Source organism: Eptatretus burgeri, chromosome 3 (assembly GCF_056783735.1).
Source record: "Eptatretus burgeri isolate ZD-2024b chromosome 3, Ebu_testis_v1, whole genome shotgun sequence".
NCBI classification, from domain to species: domain Eukaryota; kingdom Metazoa; phylum Chordata; class Myxini; order Myxiniformes; family Myxinidae; genus Eptatretus; species Eptatretus burgeri.
Genome location: NC_140963.1, coordinates 36,700,565 through 36,720,603, shown reverse-complemented (window position 1 = coordinate 36,720,603; position 20,039 = coordinate 36,700,565). Strand labels below are relative to the sequence as shown.

Below are 20,039 nucleotides of genomic sequence, written 5' to 3'. Positions count from 1 at the left end.
GAGAGAGAGAGAGAGAGAGAGAGAGAGAGAGAGAGAGAGAGAGAGAGAGAGAGAGAGAGAGAGAGAGATAGATGCGAGAGAGATAGATGCGAGAGAGAGAGAGAGAGAGAGAGAGAGAGAGAGAGAGAGAGAGAGAGAGAGAGAGAGAGAGAGAGAGAGAGAGAGAGAGAGAGAGAGAGACAGAGAGAGAGACAGAGAGAGAGAGAGACAGAGAGAGAGAGAGACAGAGAGAGAGAAAGAGAGAGAGAGACAGAGAGAGAGAGAGAGAGAGAGAGAGACAGAGAGAGAGACAGAGAGAGTGAGAGAGAGAGGGAGAGAGAGAGAGAGAGAGAGAGAGAGAGAGAGAGAGAGAGAGAGAGAGAGAGAGAGAGAGAGAGAACGAGAACGCTGTACTGTATTAGGAGGGGGTAGAGCAAGGATGGGACAGAGAGAGATAGAGGGGTGGGGAGGGGCATTAGCAGAGAGAGAATATGTTGTGCTTTATGAACAGCACACACACACACACACACACACACACACACACACACACACACACACACACACACACACACACACACTAGTGCTTAGCCGATATCAGAACTGTTTCGGTAATTGGCATCAGCTGAATGGAGTCAGTGTGATTACCGGCTAAGGTGCATACTGTATCCAACCCAAAAACCTTGAGTCGCTTTCACCCTTGTTTTGGGGGAATTTAAGTAAACATATTTTAAAAACAACATTTCAACAACAGCGTGATGGACATTTCAAGGAGATGTGCAAGAATATTATTCTTTACAAACAGCTGCCGATCGTTGTGTGATGGGTCAAAAAAATTGCCTCTGATTTGGAAAACATGTTCATTCAGCAAATGGCTTGGAAATCTCGTCTTATCAAATGTATTTTGCTTTGAAACTCACAAAGAGAAAGCACATAACCTTTCTAAAGCACGCCTAATTCACATAAAATAACCAATTGCTTTTCGAAACAGTCGTCAGTACAATGGAAAATGCGATCGCTCGTATGCTGCTGATGTTAAAAGTTAAAACCGACTGTACATCTGTTTCTCCATCCTTTCTGTACCAAGGTAATGTGTTACCTGAGCAGTAATTCTTGATGGCATACGTTCCAGGCATACCCAATTCTATTAACGCATCAGTTAAATTTGTTTTTTCACATTTAAAGGTCATGGATGGTTTCCTGCTTCGCTTGTTAAATCACCGGGTGAGTCGTCTCCACTCCTGTGCAGTAAACGTGGCCAGTTACAAGTTCTATATGAAGTTCCGCACGGACGAAGTACACGGAAAGAAGAACCACAAAGGCTTACCTTTAAATATAGTTCTATAAATGTGGAATTCATGTGAAAAAGTCGCAAAAAATTTTAAATCAGTAGCACAGCCACACTTCTAGAAATGATGCAACCAGCAGCCACAGCCCGCATACGAAACAACAATAAGAGTAGCCCGTCTTTAATTGAAAATAACAGTTCAGTTAATATTGGGTAATGAATGCGGTCCACTCCATCCTGAGGCATGGGATCGAGTCTGCCTTGCAATCTATGAAGTCCTTTAAGTGAGGTTTTAGCATGGGTAATCCATGCATGGGTAAGATAGAATCATGAATGTGTGAAACTAGTTTCACATCCAGACTATTACACGAGCTAATGTAAGAAGAAGGAGAAGAAGATGCAGGTTTTGAGAAAAATTGAGTTGTCTTCAACTTTACCCAGACGTTGGTGTCTCTGTCCCTCTGTTTGCGACCCTTCTTGAGGATGGCTGATCAATTTTCCCTGAGTGAAGGCTTCCAATATTGGAGTAAGAGGTTATCTATGTATTACATATGCAGAAGAGAGGTGGATCATGGTTTGCTTGAGAAAGAAACAAATCCGAGAAGGTGGGAAGGGAAGGGGTGATCGTAGTGAAACTATCAAGTCAAAGAAATGGAGTTGGAGGGGAGAGAAAATAGAAAGGAGGTTGGCTGAAGTGAGAAGTAAGTGAAGGGGAAAGGGGAGTATGGATGTCCAAGATATTGAGGGTAAAAGGGGGAGGGGTCAAAATTCCACTATTTTATCTCCATAATATGAATACAGTATGACCCTGAAATTAATGCAAACTACCACATTTTCCATCCACTACATTTCCTGCAAGACTTCAAACAGAAGGCCTTCAGGGAAATATCGCAGCCATTGTATGATCCAGACGGCTGACTCTTGTTCAAAAGATACGACGGTTGGTTCTTTAACATCCACAGTAGCATGTCCGGCCATCTTATCTTCTCTTCCACTGGATGGCAGGTTTCTTAAATGTGATGCCATGTGTGCTAAAGCACCAATTATCGTGACAGTTTTTCGTATGATCCCGTTCCCTTAGGAAATGCAGCAAACATGGTAAAGTCAGTCATAGAGAGAGTTCTACACTGAGCTCTGTCTTCTGTCAGTCTAATTGGGTCCTTCTACATGTAATGCATTCCAACTATTCTTTGAATTGAATGGCATGACGAGACTCATGAAATTACAGAATAATGTTATTTCATTTCAAGTATTCCATGTCGACATTACATATGACAAGATTTGGGAGAGGATCGGTCATGTTTAGGGGAAGTGGAGGCAAAAAGTGTGTGTGTGTGTGTGTGTGTGTGTGTGTGTGTGTGTGTGTGTGTGTGTGTGTGTGTGTGTGTGTGTGTGTGTGTGTGTGTGTGTGTGTGTGTGTGTGTGTTAGTAAGGGACTGGTGACACAACATTTGGGATCATCCTATTGTATTCTTCATACCATGGGTGGTTGCTTAGAGAAGTTGAATACACCAAACGGTTTTGCTGTTAGCATTTCATTCCACAACGACTACAGGAAAATGTCGTTCTTTTTAGGAGTGCAGACTACTGGTGTACCACCTGTGAGTACAGGTTGTGCCGTTGTTGCTGTTTATTAGTGCATGATGAAATGTATTGACAGCAGGGTTAATGGTAATAGGAATACACATGAGTGCCAGGTAATTTGTCATGACAAATTCGCAGAGCTGGCTGATGTGTAAACCAAAAATGCTTAGCCATTCCCTAAATCCCAACATATGCTCCAGTCAAACAGATTGAGCATTCACTTTACCCTCACTGTTTTGCGTGTCCCTCGTTAGCAAGCTGCAGAAGATGTCTGCAGTGCAAGCCCTGTGGCAGGCCGAACGTTTTCATTGACCCAGGACAATTTCAGCACCTTGCCTTGTCTGCAAAAACCTGATAAAGAAACAATCGAGACTTTCTGAGAATGAAACTAAAAAGCATAAAATTTTCTCAATATTCAGTATATGTTCGCTTGACTGTTAAATTATCTTATATTTTAGAAACTCAAATGTCCTTACAGCTTGAAGTATGAATTACATATCGACTGGTTCAACCATTCCACACGATAGATGCAAAGTGACACTAAAGGTAAAGTAAAAGCAGTTCTTTAATGGAGAGATTTGAAAATTAGCAATTTTAACACAATTTCATTATCTCTGAAAGTCGTCTCGATCTCCTCGTAGCCATTACAAACTTATGAATGAACAAATTAAAAGTTTACACAGAAGAAGAGTATGGTGGAGTGAGGAGGGAAGGAGCATCATTGTTCCTGCATGTGAGTTTGCAGTCAGGTATGTGAAACATGCAGCCACTCTTTCATCAACAACAAGGTATTCTTTTATTGTATCTGTCATCCTCTCATAAATAGGAAGGGGAAAAAGGAGGGGGGGGGGGTAATGGGACAAGGAGGGATCAAGATGTTATGATTGATAGGTTTTGCTTTTCCAAGTAATTACAGAAACAGTCTGTCCACCAATTGTTGCTGATTGAGCACATGTCCCTGGAAGGAAGACCCTCAACCTCAGTTGGCAAGCGTTTTTAATTGACCTTTACAAATCGACCGGTTTGATTAACACCTTTTTCAGCATGGCTCACCTTATTCTGATGTCACAGAGAGAGACGAAACCCAGGGCCACGTAATATTGCAGATGCTTTTATGAGGCAGCACTCGAGAGGCAGCACTCTGCCTCCTCCTCTCCGAGGGTCCTGAGTACCAACACGTATGGCTTGCTCTTCTTTCTTGCACCACAAGGCCTTAGTTGTCCAAAATGCAAGTCTGGGTGAAGCGGACATGAGCTAGCTTTAAAATATCAAAATAGGATAATGTACTCTTTTACTTCAACCGTTCCTTTACAGGACACTGAGATATTTTTCAGAAAAATCATATGCCACTAATTTCTGAAGAAATAGTAAAACTATCCGAGAGAAGGAAACACTCTTGTGAAGGAGAAATCCCCAATTTAAAGATTGCATTTCTTGGTTTTTACCAAACTGAAATTGAGGGAAGCATTAACCCTTCAAACCTTAGCGGCCATTTTACCAACCACTATTCAAACCTCCATGTACCCGAGCGACCGGATTTTTCTCCAGGGACCCCAGGGTGGGGGAGCCAAAAGTCCAAGGAGCTCAGGGCTCAAAGGGTTAAGCTTGACCATGATTGTGTTTTGTGTGTTTCCAGCTAGATAAATGATTCAGTTGTCGTGACATCTTCCTTTTATATCCCTGCAGTTCCTTATTCACAAGTTAAATTTTATTTTGCTTGTTATGATTCAGCATTTTACTTCCTAATGGCAGTTATTCTGGGAAGAGTTAATGTTGGCCAGTTATTGCTGATGTCTTGATATTTCTTCATTTGCTTGACAGTCTCTCTCCTTTTAATCACACTCTCTTATTAAATGTGTGAGACTTTATTGTAAGTGTGAGGTTTCTGATTAACTTTGGTTGGCTCATCTCAGCACATAGCTCATTAGATTTATATCCCAGGTTCAAATTCAGCACTCTGTGTTTATTTGTCCACCATTAAAGCGGAGGAGACATCTGTGTGTTATATTGTTGTGGCCCATGGTTCCAGGTTCACCACATGGGGAAGCGCTCAGGTTCCTCTCGAACACCCGTTCCTCAGGCCACCAGCTCCGGATAACTCTGCGGCTCGGCAGGTTGCGAATCGACCACAAATGCCAATTGGTACCACCAATCCTGGCAGGGTTCTCACGACTTCACCTGTTACCTTTCCATTGAATGACGGTATCAAAGGGGGCTCATGCTCTTAGCACACACTTGGATTATTGCTGAGCGATACAGTAAGAGTATGCTGGTTAACAATGAGCAAGTCACGTGGGGTATAACTTACCAGTTAACAGTGCATGCGTACTATGCCAGACCAATGGAGGAAGATGCTACGTGCTGGGTACATTACAATAATGGGCAATTTATTTGCAGAAAGGGTGAGGAAAGGTATGTGGTATATGCAAGCAAGTGGTTAAATACAGTGAAACTGTACGGGAGGGACGGGCAAGGAAGGATTGGTGAGGTGTGGTGAAAAATACAGTTACAAGCAAAATAAGATACAGTGTAACATAGCCCCCAATCTAATTATGAGACATTTTTACTTGCACACGAACACAACAGGTGCCATCAGAAACGTAGCTCAAACTATCATTGGTACAACTTTGGCATTCTTCAATTTCCAGGATCTTTTCACTTCATTCTTGAGGTCTTGGTATTTGGACATTTTCTTGATTTCTATAAGCCTGGTGTTGGCTTAGTGCTTTGGGTGGCTGGCTTGGGATCCTAGGGTCCTGAGTTTGAGTCACAATGGCTGCTCAATTAACACCGGGTGGGGTCAACTCAGCCTGTCATCCTTCCAAAGTTGGTGAAATGAGTACCAGCATACCTGTAGAGAGGCACAGCATCAGCGGCACAGCTGTGCTCCAATAAATGATTGCTACCTGTCAGCCAAAGCTGCCATACACAAGAACAGGAAACTTGATATCTGCATCATTTAGTCCAAAATCACTGGTATTAACTCCTCAATTAGCAATGCCTTCTTCTCTTTTTTGTATTGAAGTATGATATCTGGTCGCAATACTTTCTTTTCGATGTTCACGCTCAATGGGATCATGAGGTCGTGTGTGAGCGGTACTTCCGTGGTTACAGTGGTTGCTTTTGGTTCATGTTCCCAAGAATTCTCTGGAACTAGGATTTTGAAGTTTTTGCAGATGTGCCAAGATGTGCTTGCGTCGTCGTGTTTACAGCTGTTCTGACATGAGGTGTGTGTGTGTGTGTGTGTGTGTGTGTGTGTGTGTGTGTGTGTGTGTGTGTGTGTGTGTGTGTGTGTGTGTGTGTGTGTGTGCGTGCGTGCGTGCGTGCGTGCGTGCGTGCGTGTGTGTGTGTGTGTGTTCAGTCATTAAGCATATGCCTGGTGTTGGCTTCATAGTTACGGTGGTGGGCTTGGGATCCGAGGGTCCGGAGTTCAAATCCCGCTTGGCCGTTGAATTAATACCACGTGGGGTTGACTCAGCCTGTCATCCTTCTGAGGTTGGCAAAATGAGTAGCAGCTTGCTGGTATCCTGCATTGGAGTGGCGACCTGTATGTGATTGTGCCCAAGAGCCCAGGAGACTGCATAGGCAGCACCAACGCTCTGCACAGAGTATGGTCCCAATGGATGGATGGATTAAGCAAAACATAGCTCTTTGCTAACCCCATCTCCACCCCTTACCTTTCTAATTTCCCCCCCCCTTCCTCTCTCTCTCTCTCTCTCTCTCTCTCTCTCTCTCTCTCTCTCTCTCTCTCTCTCTCTCTCTCTCTCTCTCTCTCTCTCTCTCTCTCTCTCTCTCTCTCTCTCTCTCTCTCTCTCTCTCTCTCTCTCTCTGTCTCTCTCTGTCTCTCTCTCTGTCTGTCTCTCTCACCCCCTACTTGCACCTTCCTTCCTGTAGTATATAGCAACGTTTGGTGAAGTGTTGCTCTCCCCCCCCTTTCCTTGCTCTTTCCCCCTTCCTAGCTTCCTCTCCCCTCCCTCTGTCCTTCCCTATACCCTCCCCTCATACTCTTGTCTCCCCTCCCTGCCCTCTGTCCTCTCCTCTCCCCCCTTCCTCCCTCCATCCTCTCTACCCCTTCTCACTCCCCCCTTCTTACTTTCTTTTCCCCAACTCTCTCCTCCCTTCCCCTCCTCACGCTCTCTCTCTCCCTCCTCTCTCCCCACTTTTTCTTTTCCCCCCTCTCTTCGTGTGTGTGTGTGTGTGTGTGTGTGTGTGTGTGTGTGTGTGTGTGTGTGTGTGTGTGTGTGTGTGTGTGTGTGTGTGTGTGTGTGTGTGTGTCGAGAGAGAGAAAAGAGAGAGATATATAGATATATTGATATGTATGAGACTTGCAAAGAACAGAAATGAATAAACGATGTGTGTGTGTGTGTGTATGTATACAAATACATTATTTTCAGGCACCTAACAATCCCGTGGTTAAGTAAACACGTTATTGTTGTTTTTTTTTTTTCATTTCCCAATTAATACAAAACTGTGTGCATTCTGACAGCATTTTCATTTGGGAATTGGTTCCCGTGTTAATTGCCTCCAACGTAATTTTGTTTGTGGCATCTGCTTTGACGTTGACAATAGTCAACAGCTCTGTGTACCATGTGCCAGTTATCCAAACATGTATTTTATGATGATCTTAAAATGTACTCGATGTGTTTATGTGCCACAATAATTCTGAGAAATCCTTTCGTTGTCTTATTTAATTATTTTATCATCATGATAGAGAGCTACAGCAGGTATTGAGCTATCACATCCAAACAAACGAGTTCTTTTTTGGGGGGGCGGGGGGTGGGGTGGTTGGAACAGTGAACCTGTATACCTTTGCGATCTGCACTTTGATGATTAAAAGATCTGCCATCCTGAAAAATCTATTGAATTATTTTTCTGAAATTTAATTCTTAAACAACATATACCCTTTCTGTTTAACGAACCGATAGTCCCGGTCCGATGCCACCCGCATATATAATATGAGACGTTAAGATTTAATTCGACCAGCAACACTCAAGATTTCAGTTGTTTTTGCATTCAGTTTTTGTCATTCTTTCACCCTTTGTCAAGCTGCTCTTTTTCCTGTGCCTTTGTGTACGAAATAGAAGAAATATTTAAAATCCCGCGGCAGAGCGCCACGACCACCTTAAATTGGCCGTTTTAAGCTGATCCCACTAAAATTGTTTTCAGGTGCAGTACCAGCAAGTAATGCTGTGTTGTGGAGCGTGCCATCTTTCTAATGATGCCTTCAGGGCTTCCCGACTGTCTTTACACCAAGCAAAAGCACAGAACATACACTTTGTTTCCAAACGTATTGATACAGCACACCCAAACCTGACATGAAGCCTCCAATGCGTATATTTTTTCCCCAACAAAGCACAGAATCATGTGCCTTCTCAAGGTATTGTGACATTTTGGACAATGCTGCAGCACTGGATTTGATGCACCACATTGGTCATAGAGAGAGATCCTTTCTCGAGGTCTAGTAGAATTAAATAACACATTGCCAGAATGCTGCACATGTGTCAGTAATTGGTTCCAGTGCAACAACATTGCAAATCCGTGGTGACCAACCCACTTCCTTTATTCCCACCTGATCAAACCACTCTGGGATAGCTTGGAACACTGCCGAAGGGCCACAGTTAACAGGACACAATCCAACACTGAACCTGCACTTGTTCTGAATGAGGAATGGTGCGAATATTTGTCCCAATAATCTTACAAAATATTTGGTCCATCGTGTTAGTGACAATGATGCCGTATTATAAATGAAAAAAAAAATAGTCATTATTTATTGACCCTTGTGCATTTCTTTCCTGTCCCAATAATTTTGCTAATACAGCGTACTTTGCACAATCTGGAAAAGAGTAAGTGTTGCTCACATGTCTCAACCTCATTTGAGACCATTAAAGACCAAGATAGCACTGAAGAAGACATTATCAAAGGCAACATGACATCCATCAAAGCAACTGATTCGTTAAGTACGAGGAGGGTCAAAAGGTTTTTCCTCCTAATCATAAAGGAATCGTATGGGTGCTAAACATTTTCTTTTGTCATTTCCAGCCAGTGTCACACATTATTTTCCCCCCACAGCGGTGGACACGTTTGCTGATGCCATTGGAATAGGAGTCATGTTGTTTGGCTCGAACCCTTTGAAACAGGAAACATGTTTTGATTCGCTGTCATAACTGTAACAAATTCACTTCTGAGAGATTCCCCCTCCTCTCTCACCATTGAAATGTCTTCTGACCACATATAAACTTCCGAGTTATCAACTAATTGGATGACAAATACAAAGATGGCGAAAGATCAATGGAGGCGGTAAAATTTGTGTGTCGTATGAAATTAAACGCTCTCGAGTCCAGATGTTTGGGAATAGAGATCACTTCCTTCATTGTCCCCCTGCCCCTTTCCCTTCTAAATATACAGGGGCAGACAGATGGGACACTTCACCTTAACAGTCCTTTCAAATAATGCCTTGCATTTTGAGGAAACACCTGTTGATATGGATCCATTAGATATAATCGTTTCTTGTTGTATGTCATCCTTGTGTTGTTCATCTCTCAACCTCTTGGAGTGAAATTAAGGGAAACGGCAAAATCTATGGAAACAGTCAATGTGTGGCTGGTCCAGACTAACTGAATTTTTTTGTTGTTGCTGTTTGTTTCGATTGGGCTGTCAGGATATCCTAGAGGTATACACACTCATTTCTGCTCTGAGCTGTCTTGCATGGGATTGAATCCCAACCCAGCTATAAACCGGTGTTTCACAGGGAGATGATTTATCATTGTGTATGCCGTCCCACAGATGGATGTTAAACTGAGTGTCCCATCTGCCAGCATTAGCTGGTGGGCGTTAAGGATCCCACGGTGTCCTTCATGAAAAATAGGCGAGCTATCGCCGGCAGAATGAACAAATTACAAATTCCTAAATCATCAGTCAAGTATTGTGTGTTGGAGTGGTGACCCGTTCAGGATTGGGGTATTAACTCGATCATCTGTTCTATTTCTTTTCTTTTCTTTCCTCCTTTATTATCGTCTATTTGTGTACATGCTTTTGTCTTCTGATCTTTCCTTTCATTTTGTGTTGACAGTTGCGTATAAACATTTAACATGTTCATTCAACTCTCCACATGCCACTCAAATATCAAAAGTGATGGTGCAGCAGTCTGTCACAGATTGTGTACTACATCTAAATCTAAATGGCGACACCCATTGTTTACTCCTGATGCCACAGTCTGGATTGTATACCACAGTTTTCATTGATACAACACCTAAATGTGTAATATAGTTATTAATTGATGAAGGTATTATTTATCCTCCTCCTACTGCTCCACACCCAATACCGCTTACCCTGAAAACCTTTATTTTCTCACGACAGTGGTCTTTTCCCCATCCCGACTTCTTCCCTCTCCTTTCTTTTTTTGAATGTCTCCTCTAAACCCCATTTTCCTCCATTCCCCATCATGCACATGTTATACAGTATGTAGATAGCCCCATATGTTACATATATATATATATATATATATATATATATATATATATATATATATATATATATAGAAAGACCCACCCACATCTCTCTCCTGTGAATGGAGGGAACAGCAAATCACCTCTCACCTAATCAACTAGAACCAGGTGGCTATGATTATACATACAATTGACCGCTTCCACACTCCTCCAGCCAAAGAAGCTGCAAAAAGCAACCCAAGAAGACCTACAGCATAGCGCTTACCTTGTGTAGGTCTTCTTGGGTTGCTTTATGCAGCTTCTTTGGCAAGAGGAGTGCAGGAGGGGTCAATTGTATATACTAGTACGTGCCCATAAAAAAATATATAAAAATAAAAAAATATTCAAACCGCGAGCAACAAACAACAACCACACAGGCCGTTTCTTCGCTCTCGAGTGCCCGTACATGCGTTGCCCGGAAGTTCGAATATGATTCGCAGTTACGATTATTCGCAATTTAGTTTTAATACCCAATTATTCAATTAGCGCCAACGTATTTTACCTTTTCGCAATGTTGTGGCAAGGAAAAACAAAAAGAGAAGAGAGAAAAAAAAAATTACTTCCTGGTTCGGAGCATACCAGCACTCTTATGTTACCAAAATTTATACACCGTCTAATATGAAAACGATCATAACTTGGGGCATTGTGTTTATCTATAAATGCGCATAAGAAATCGAGAAATTATTAGAATACACGAAGTCATCATTATCCGGAAGTCCGTACGTTGTAACCTGTAATGGATCCGGAAGTCCGTACGTTGTAATCCGTAATGGCGAACGCGGCTGAGCTTCCCTTCCCCATCGGCCACGCCCACGCAACAACGTGTCTTGTCATTGGTTTGGTAAATAAATGGCCATAACTTGGGAAGCACTTGTCCGATTAATATCAAACCTTGAAAAGGCACATCCTCAGGTCCCCAGCAATATACCTGGCAAGTTTCAATTAGATCGGACCAGTGGTCGTCGAGAAACAGCGGTCACAGACACACACACAGACACACACACAGTGATTGCTGGAATTATAGATAGATGTATATATCGTATATATAAAATATATATTTTATAAATATATATATTTTATATATATATATATATATATATATATATATATATAAATATATATAGGCTATAACTTCATGTTGATGTCAATGAGAAATATAAATCTCAAATTTAGTTCAAAAAAAAAATGTAAACAGTATTGTAAAATAGATAGATTGGATTAATAAGGTGATGCATCTGTCTATCTGATAAATTAATAATTTGTTCCTGGCACTTTATCACAATAATATGTAGGAAAAGACTCGTCAGTGCTTAATACTTCATGTGTAACCATATTTATTATTTGTGCCACGCAATGTTTACATTACTTTAAAATACCAAAGAATGCATGACCGCTTATTAGGTTTATAAATCATGCAGCACCTGCTTTATGGCATTCCTGGAAATGTGAGTCAGGCTTAAAGTAAAACACACTTTGTTAATGGAATCCAAGATAAGAGGTGCATTGAATGTGCAAATATTTCCGATCATATTGATCACAAATGCACAAAATCCATGAACTCCTTATCAAGATGCACATACAATATCACATTAAAGATGTCATATTTATCTGCGAAACATCATTAGCCTGAACAGATATTTTTCATTCCAAAAGTCGTTTGTTATAATTGGAAGAGTTTTCAAATCCACTCCACTCATTGTGCATGTCAGGCCTTAATCTGCTTTCTACCGCACATACATCTTGGAATGCATTATTCAGACAAGATTCAGACAAGAGTGTCATCCGTCTCACAAACTCCCTTGCATTTCTCTCCTGGCTTTCAAATCTATTCTTGTCCGTCGAGCGAGTTCCACCCTGCTCCCCGCATGGCTACTGACATTTCACGGGAATTCCAGTGCAATTTCTTCAACCGAATTTGATTAACAGAACTCTGCATGCGAAATGTGATTTCTGAACAGGTTTAATTTGTCAAATTATTAAATCGCTTTGTGTTTTGGCACTCCGTGGCACTTTGGCACACCGACAGGCAGCCAATTCCTCGAGATGAACAATTGTGTGAGGCTTTAGCATGAACGCCATCAAGTCTGAGACCCAGCCTCTACCTCCGGTGTTCAAATGTAAATCTCGACCCACATTGTTTGCTCTCAGTGCCACAGTCTGGTAAATCTGATGTGGAATGTATTGCTGGGGTACTCGTTCAATGTCAGGGATGAAAATCTGTTGAAATTTTGGAACCTCTTTTGTGGCAGGTTTTGTATGTTTCTCAAATGATGGACAACCAAAAGCGAAATACCGCAGGAAAGGTACATTTATATGATTGCATTTCTCTGAAGATATATTTCTCTAGCAAATCAGGATGGAATACATTACATGAAGCCAAAATAATAATCACAGCAGGTGTGTCCTTTAACCATCTACCTTACGTTTTAATTGTTGATTGAATGCAATGTAGACTCACCACTTTGTAAACTATGAAAGGTTTCTTTCAAAGCCGAGCAAAAATTTCCCTTCCACAGGCATTTATCTTTGTTTGGTTATTCGCAAACCGAAGGAGCTATTATAGAGAACAAAAATGAGGCAGTGAAAGGAACATGAGATCGCAGACAGGATTCACGGGGCATTAAGACTCTGCAAAATGATCTTCAATTTGCTGAACAAACTACGGATTTCACCTCGTGAAATGCAACCCGGTCGACATCTTGAAACCTACAATTGGTAAATGCTGTAGCACTTGGTCTTGATAATCTACTCAACATTGTTAAAGAGGAGCTTCAGGCTTTCATAATTAACAGGAAGTTATTGGATAGAGCTCTGCACATTCTGATGTCATGCTTGATGTTCAGATTGGATATTGGATAGAGAGCTCAGCTCTCCACTCACTAAAGTTATTGGATAAGGCCATTTTGAATTTAAGGCAAGCTTCATGCATGGTGTCCTCAAATCAGCTTAAGAGCCAATTAAAACCCCTCTCTCATCAAATTATTGAGACTAACTGAAGCAATGCCAAGATTTTGATTACCTTCACCACTGATTGTAGACTAAGGTTATATTTTCACCCCTGTCTGTCTGTGAGCAGGATATTGTAAAAAGAAAAAAAAAAAGCTCTTGATGGATTCGGACAAAATTTGGTAGACAGGTTGGGTGTGTGACAAGAACAAGTTGATTCGTTTTGGTGAGGAAGCGGATCTGGATCCGGGTCTGGATACTATGATTTTTAATTGATTTTTAATTGATCCTTCACCATTGAGAGATAGAGCCAAAAACTCTTTGTAGCACAATATATCAAGAAGGTGGATACAGATTCTGACGAAACTCGGTGGACAGGATAAATTGATTCGATTTTGGTGAAGATATGGATCCGGAGACGAAAATAATTTCTTTTTAATTCTCGAAGTGATTCTTCGCCATCGAGAGATGGGGCCAAAAACGACATATTGCATCATTTATCAAAAGGTTATGGACGGGTTATGACCAAATCTGGTGGATGAGTTGGCTATATGACGACAAGCCGATTATATTTTGTTGTGTGACGAGGACGAATGGTTCAGATGCATATCCGTCTATCATTGGGATACAAAATGTAAACTGTTAAGTCTGGCGGAGGTATCCGCTCTTCCAAGTGCTGTGTTCGTTTCCTAACCATTAAATGTATAAAGTTTGGACTAATATGCATAGAATTATAAATTTTAGGTTATGCATCACATTAATTCTGGTAACCAGACAGATGTCTTTTGGACCTTATCAAGGTCACCTTGCCATGGCGTATTATCGGTGGTGCTTGCTGGGAGTTTATACTCTCGTAAGAACAAGGTCAGAACTTATCGATCCATGTGTAACCAATTGGAAAGCCATTTTGACAACCTGTGCACGGCACTCATGTGGTTATGACTCTCTGCTATACAAAGAATAAAGCATTGCCCCAATGGAGAGGGTAATAACATCTCTTCCTTTTTGCTTTCTCTCCTGCAGTCTTTGACCTTACACAGTGGTCGGACTGTGTTGTAATCACTTTGCAGTTTTCTCATTCAGAGACAGATAAAAACGTCCTTCTGAAGATAAGGTTATTAGTAAATGATGCACTTGCATGAACTGTAGATTTTCTTTTATTGTCTTGGTTTCACCGATGTTTGATTATTTTCTGTGATTGTTTGACGTGTCCCATCTGCTTGCTCTCTGAGAAGTTGTAGATCCCGTGCCCCACCCGCGGTGTTTTTTGACAAAGTGTCGATCTTTAACTGGTACACCCTTGTCATATACCGGCAGAATGTTGAGGTGACCCCCTTGCCTGTTTGAACCCTGGGCCCCCCACTTGACATCAGTTGAGAATTCAGCCTCGACTAGCACTAAATGGAGATTGTTTATTTCCACCTCTGATCCTTTTCCACCATCATCTTCCCCACAGAGCTATCGGAAGTGTTATGGAACTTGCTGCTGAATATTGCATTTACCAGCACTACTTCATACGCTGGCATCGTCCCGGTTGTAATTATTTTTTTCTGCTTTGCTGTGCTCACGATTGCCATCCTTCTGGTGATGGAGGGACTCTCAGCCTTTCTACATGCCCTTCGCCTGCACTGGTAAGCGAACTTCCATCTCCATGCACTGCTATATGCTGCACAGTGAGGTCCACATTTTGGAATTCTGATGTCAATGTCATGTCATCTTAATGAAGTGGGTTTGTAGTGGATAACTTCTAAGAAGGGGGTCTACCATCCTACCATCCTACCTGATGTAAACCAAAAAACAAGTTGTAAACGAAAATCCAAGCTCATGGAGGAGCTAAAAGATTGGGGGCATCAGGTTCACAAAGTGGTACGGGATCAAAATGAATGGGGGCACAAATGCGTCACACATGAGTGGGTGAGTGGGAGAAATAAAGGGGACCAGAGTCAGTGGAGGGGGGGAGTGAGAATATAAGCGAGCATGCGTCAGCGTGGAGCAAATCATGAGGTGACGAAACGCAACACTGTGAAAAGTTCCAGTCTCTGACCACCTTGAGCTGTTGGCAGAACTTACTGGTAAAGGGTCTCTGAGGGGACTGATGCCCCTTTGATCATCTGCATGTCAGATGCATTCATTGGTGGATATTTTATTCTTGACTCCCAAATGTAATTACAAATATACATGTTATGGATTGTAAGCAGCCATTATCATGAATATTCTTTTTGATACAGTGTTACTGTATTTATCTCATATAAAAATGCAGCTCGGTCTTGGTGTGCCTGCGTGCGTCCGTCCGTCAACAGTCGTCTTATAGGGGATACCACTAATCACGCAATAACGGTACCCCCTACACAGCCAGTTGTGCAGCATGCACGTACGCGTGGACATACACACATGGACATTCACGCAGCACATAACATGCTGCACATACACGCATGAGAAGAGTGTGTTTCCTGGCAGTTTGATCAAAAGAAGGAAGAGAGGAGGAGGGGGAGGCCAAGAAAATTTTTGTATTATTGTCTTCCTCTTTGTATGCTGTTGGATATTATTCAGAATTCCACATCTAAAAAGGCTCTGATGAATATCCCATTAACACTCTTGACTCTTCCCCTCCTTGCTTCCTGTGTGTAGAGCTTGGCCAGGATTTATACACCACATAATTTTATTTTTCCATCAACAACAACCAATTTTTTTGAGCAATTACACAAAGATGGTATTCCCGTCAGTGAAGCGACTGGTCTTACATTCCAGTCATATTTAAAGATAGGTGTGCAATTAATGATGTACCTGATTTTTGAGTCTGTAAGAGAAAAGTTGGGGAAAAATAGAAATTTAAACGATGTCATTTTGTTTGCCTGCAAAAGAGGTTCGGATGGAGATTCCTTGTTTGTACCATGCACGAAGGTATGGCGGACTGTTAAGCCAGCTGTTTGTGTGCACATGGATGTGCGTCTGCAGAGGCCATGGGGACAGGAAGGTCGCTCCAATGTAGTTTATATGAAAGGCAGGCAAGGGCTTGTGGGAAAACCAACTGGATGTTTAATATCAATCCGCACATGCGGTTCACTGAAAGCATCGTAATGTATCATTCATCTTACTTTCTGTGGTCCGACAGTGCACACCGGTTCATAGTGTGGCTTGCCCCGCAATTAAGAGGAATTTGGACTCTTGGCAGTTTTAGTCGTGAAAAGAGCAAGATTTGAGCACATGGCCGGGGCGTGTGCACACCGTGCACTCACTTACCTTCCATGGGAAAGCGGCACGCGATCGTGCTTGGCATGAGTGGATTACATAATAAAGAGCGATGCCATGCTTCGAGCATCGTAACATTGCTGACTGGAAGAAGCGCTCGCAGGGATGTGCCATCGTAATGTAAAATGAAGACCGCTGCTGTTCCTTTTAATGAAATGCAGTTTCACGAGGTTGCCTTTTGTGCGGCACTGGATAGAAAGCTAAAGTTTGATTTATTGGGTTGTTGTAACATAAACTATTGGAACTAATTTGACATCTTTATATTTTGTGAAGATGAAGAGACGAATGGTCTAGTTTATCGACCAGATGTGATATTCGGGCCTTTACGTGTGAAACATTTAACTACTCATACCTATCTGTAGAGGAAGTTAAGTTTTTATGTCTCTATAGGATAAGCAAGGAAATTTCATTATTACCCCACGCACACGAAGTGAAAAGTGTGGTTAAGCAATTGGTTCACCTCTGTTTGTCTGTTGATCCGTCTGTCCGTATGTCCACAAACGTCAGATTATGATTGAGGAACAACTTCATTTCAATTGAATGTTGTATTTTGAACACAAATCGGAACATGAATCAGAAAACAAACCCGCAATACAGCGTTACTTTGTCTCTGAAGTTGTCCTGATAGCACATGCACAGAGAGGAGTGAGATTTTATATTTTTTACTGTCTGCCTGGCAGTCAAACAAAATCGAAAATCATTCCAAACTGAAAAGTTACTGTTTTTAAGGACGTCATAAAGGACACAAACAACAGGCACGAAGACCTAATGTAACGTATTAGAAAAGGTGGTGTGAAAGACACTGCACCAACAGCAGTAAAATTCAGGATTTTTTTTCTCTCCAACCTTTAATATCTATTTTATTTCAATTGAATTATTCATTTTAACACTGTAAAACACAAATTCCCTTTCTTCCACATTCAAACCCCTTTTGTAATAGCAGTACCTGGACATATTAAATAAGGTGGTGGTTGAGAATGCATCAATGGTGCTAAATTTCTGGAAGTTTTTTTAGACCACCGTTAAAATCATTTTATTTAAATTGAATGATATATTTGAACATCACAGGGGGCAAGGTGTTCTGTGAACTCTCTAGTTACCCTCGCTGAAGGATTCGGAGATGGTATTGCATTTGGGTCCGTTTGTTTGTCTGCACAGAACTTTTGTGTTTTTCTCCGCAACCGCTTTTCGGTTTGAGACGAAATTTTCACCATTGGTGTGACTACTCACGTAGAATGTCTTGATGATAATTATGACATCATAGGTTACGTGGTGTGGCAGCCATAGTGGAAAAACAAAAAACCTTCGACCTATATCTCTGAAACCGCACCAAGGAAAAAATTGAAACTTAGCACATAGCAAGTACTCCTCATGGGGAATGAGTGTGATTTTTTTAATGACGTCATAGGTGCCCTTGTTATGACGTCATAATTGCTTATGTAGAATGCCACATATGATCAGTATGAAAAATTTTGAGGGTCATCGAGGAATAAAATGGTCCACAAAAGAAAATTATTGACGTCATCGGTCATGTGATTTGGCAGTCATATTGTTTTTGAAAAACCCTTCAAAAAATCTTCTCTGAAGTGGCTGAACAGATCGAGGCGAAACTTTACACGTATGACCGCCTATCCATGAGGAACAAAAGGGTCACACATATGATGTCATAGGTCACATGGTTTGGCAGCCAGATTGGATTTACCCTAAAACCTATAAAATGCACCACTCAAAAGAAGTCCTGGCGAAGGTTTGCAATCTCTGATTGCTCTTTTTATTGTTATAATTTTGTTCACTTCTTCTTTCCATAGTTTTGTCTTCATTGTTTCTCTGATTATTATGAAGACCGGCTGGATTGCTCATCTATGACAGGCACTTGAGTGCTGTTCTTCTCGAACAGCTCATATAACCATGTTCTGTGATAGTTGCATTATTTAATTAGTTTGAAATTAAATTATTTTGTGTGCACATAAATCTTTACAATTGAATTCTCGCCTCAGTTTCCCATCCACTTCTGGATGAACACACACACACACACCACCAGGGGGCGCTATTTCAGCTACATCCATACATACGCACACACATGCACAATAGCTGCATTATTGTAAGATTATTATTATTATTTATGATTATTATTTATTTTTTTAAACACATTCACTCATGTTCAAGTATCCTGAAAGACAAATAACAAGGAATACTTTGAAGGCATGCAAACTCTAACGAGGTGACACAGTAAATTCAACTGTGGAAATTTGATTAAACACTTATTTGCTTACGCACTTCCCAAAAGATTCAAACTGTGCAATATGATTGTAATGTGTGTGTGGAGGGGATGAGGGGTAAACTTATTACGTGGCTGACAGGATATCTCAGATGGTAGTGTACTCACCTTTGAGCTGTGTAATTTAGGTTTGATTCCTGACATGCTGGCAGGCAGAGCATAGCATCAATTATTGCAACGTCTTTCAGAGCCAGGCATCCCATCTGCTTGTATTTGCTGGTAAATGTTAGAAATCCCACGATGTCTTAGACCATGTCTCTGGCCTAATTTCAAAACCCTGCCATAATCTGTCACCCACGGCTTTAACAGGGTAACCGGAGTCAAGTGTACCCATTCTTCCCAACGTACACATTGACGAACAGCGCAATGACGTGTGCAGTGATGGGACTTGAGCACCGAGTTGGAACAATCACTTTTCAAAGTAAAAGGTCCATTGCTGATGCGAGAGCCAATACTTCTCTCATGATTTACAGATATGAATACACATACAAATCCACATACATTTGATTAGACAGATTGTACGAAGAAACATTTGATATATATATATATATATATATATATATATATATATATATATATATATATATATATATATATATATATATATATATATATATATATATATATATATATATTACATCGGGGCTAACAGGATGGCCTCGAGGTCGGCACACTCACATAGAAGATGTCTAGTTTGGGTTTGAATCCTGACCCAGCTTAAACTGGACCTTAAACTGGACATCCCGTCTGCCGGCATTAGTTAGGAGTTGTTAAAGATCTCACGGAGACTATTGAAAAGATTCGACGAGTTACCATGAATGAATAACAAATTCCTGCCCGAACTTCTGCTGCAAAGGCAATGGCAAACCACCCAGTGTAATCCTTGCCAATAAACTACTTTTGGAGAAACTAATTCTGTAACAGTATTGTGTCAGTTACATTCATCTGAAGTTCATCTAAGGCTCTTACATCGGAATCAGAATCGCAAAATTACATTGATCGAAGGCTCCTTGTGGAGCTTGCACATGAATCGCATGCAACACAAAGTCATGAGCAAATGTTGGTCTCATTTTACATGAATTCACTTGTCCACAGATATCAGTATAAAATGGACCAACGCATTTGGTGTATCTGTTCCCGCTATCATGAGCCATCACTTCAGACGAGAACTCAAAACAGGTCAACCTAAATTTTATTTTCATTATTCGGATGCAATTACGGTTCAAAGCTTCAC

At 41.2% G+C, this 20,039-nt stretch overlaps 1 protein-coding gene across 6 annotated transcripts in view; it reads left to right on the top strand.

Moving 5' to 3' along the window:
• The window catches only part of LOC147029696 (V-type proton ATPase 116 kDa subunit a 1-like), a 504,511-nt gene that overhangs the window by 410,422 nt on the left and 74,050 nt on the right, over positions 1 to 20,039 (top strand). For all 6 annotated transcript variants that reach the window (XM_085872936.1, XM_085872937.1, XM_085872940.1 and 3 more), the window contains one exon: positions 14,735 to 14,909. In XM_085872936.1, the coding sequence (XP_085729062.1) occupies positions 14,735 to 14,909 (175 nt within the window). The remainder of the gene's footprint in view (positions 1 to 14,734; positions 14,910 to 20,039) is intronic.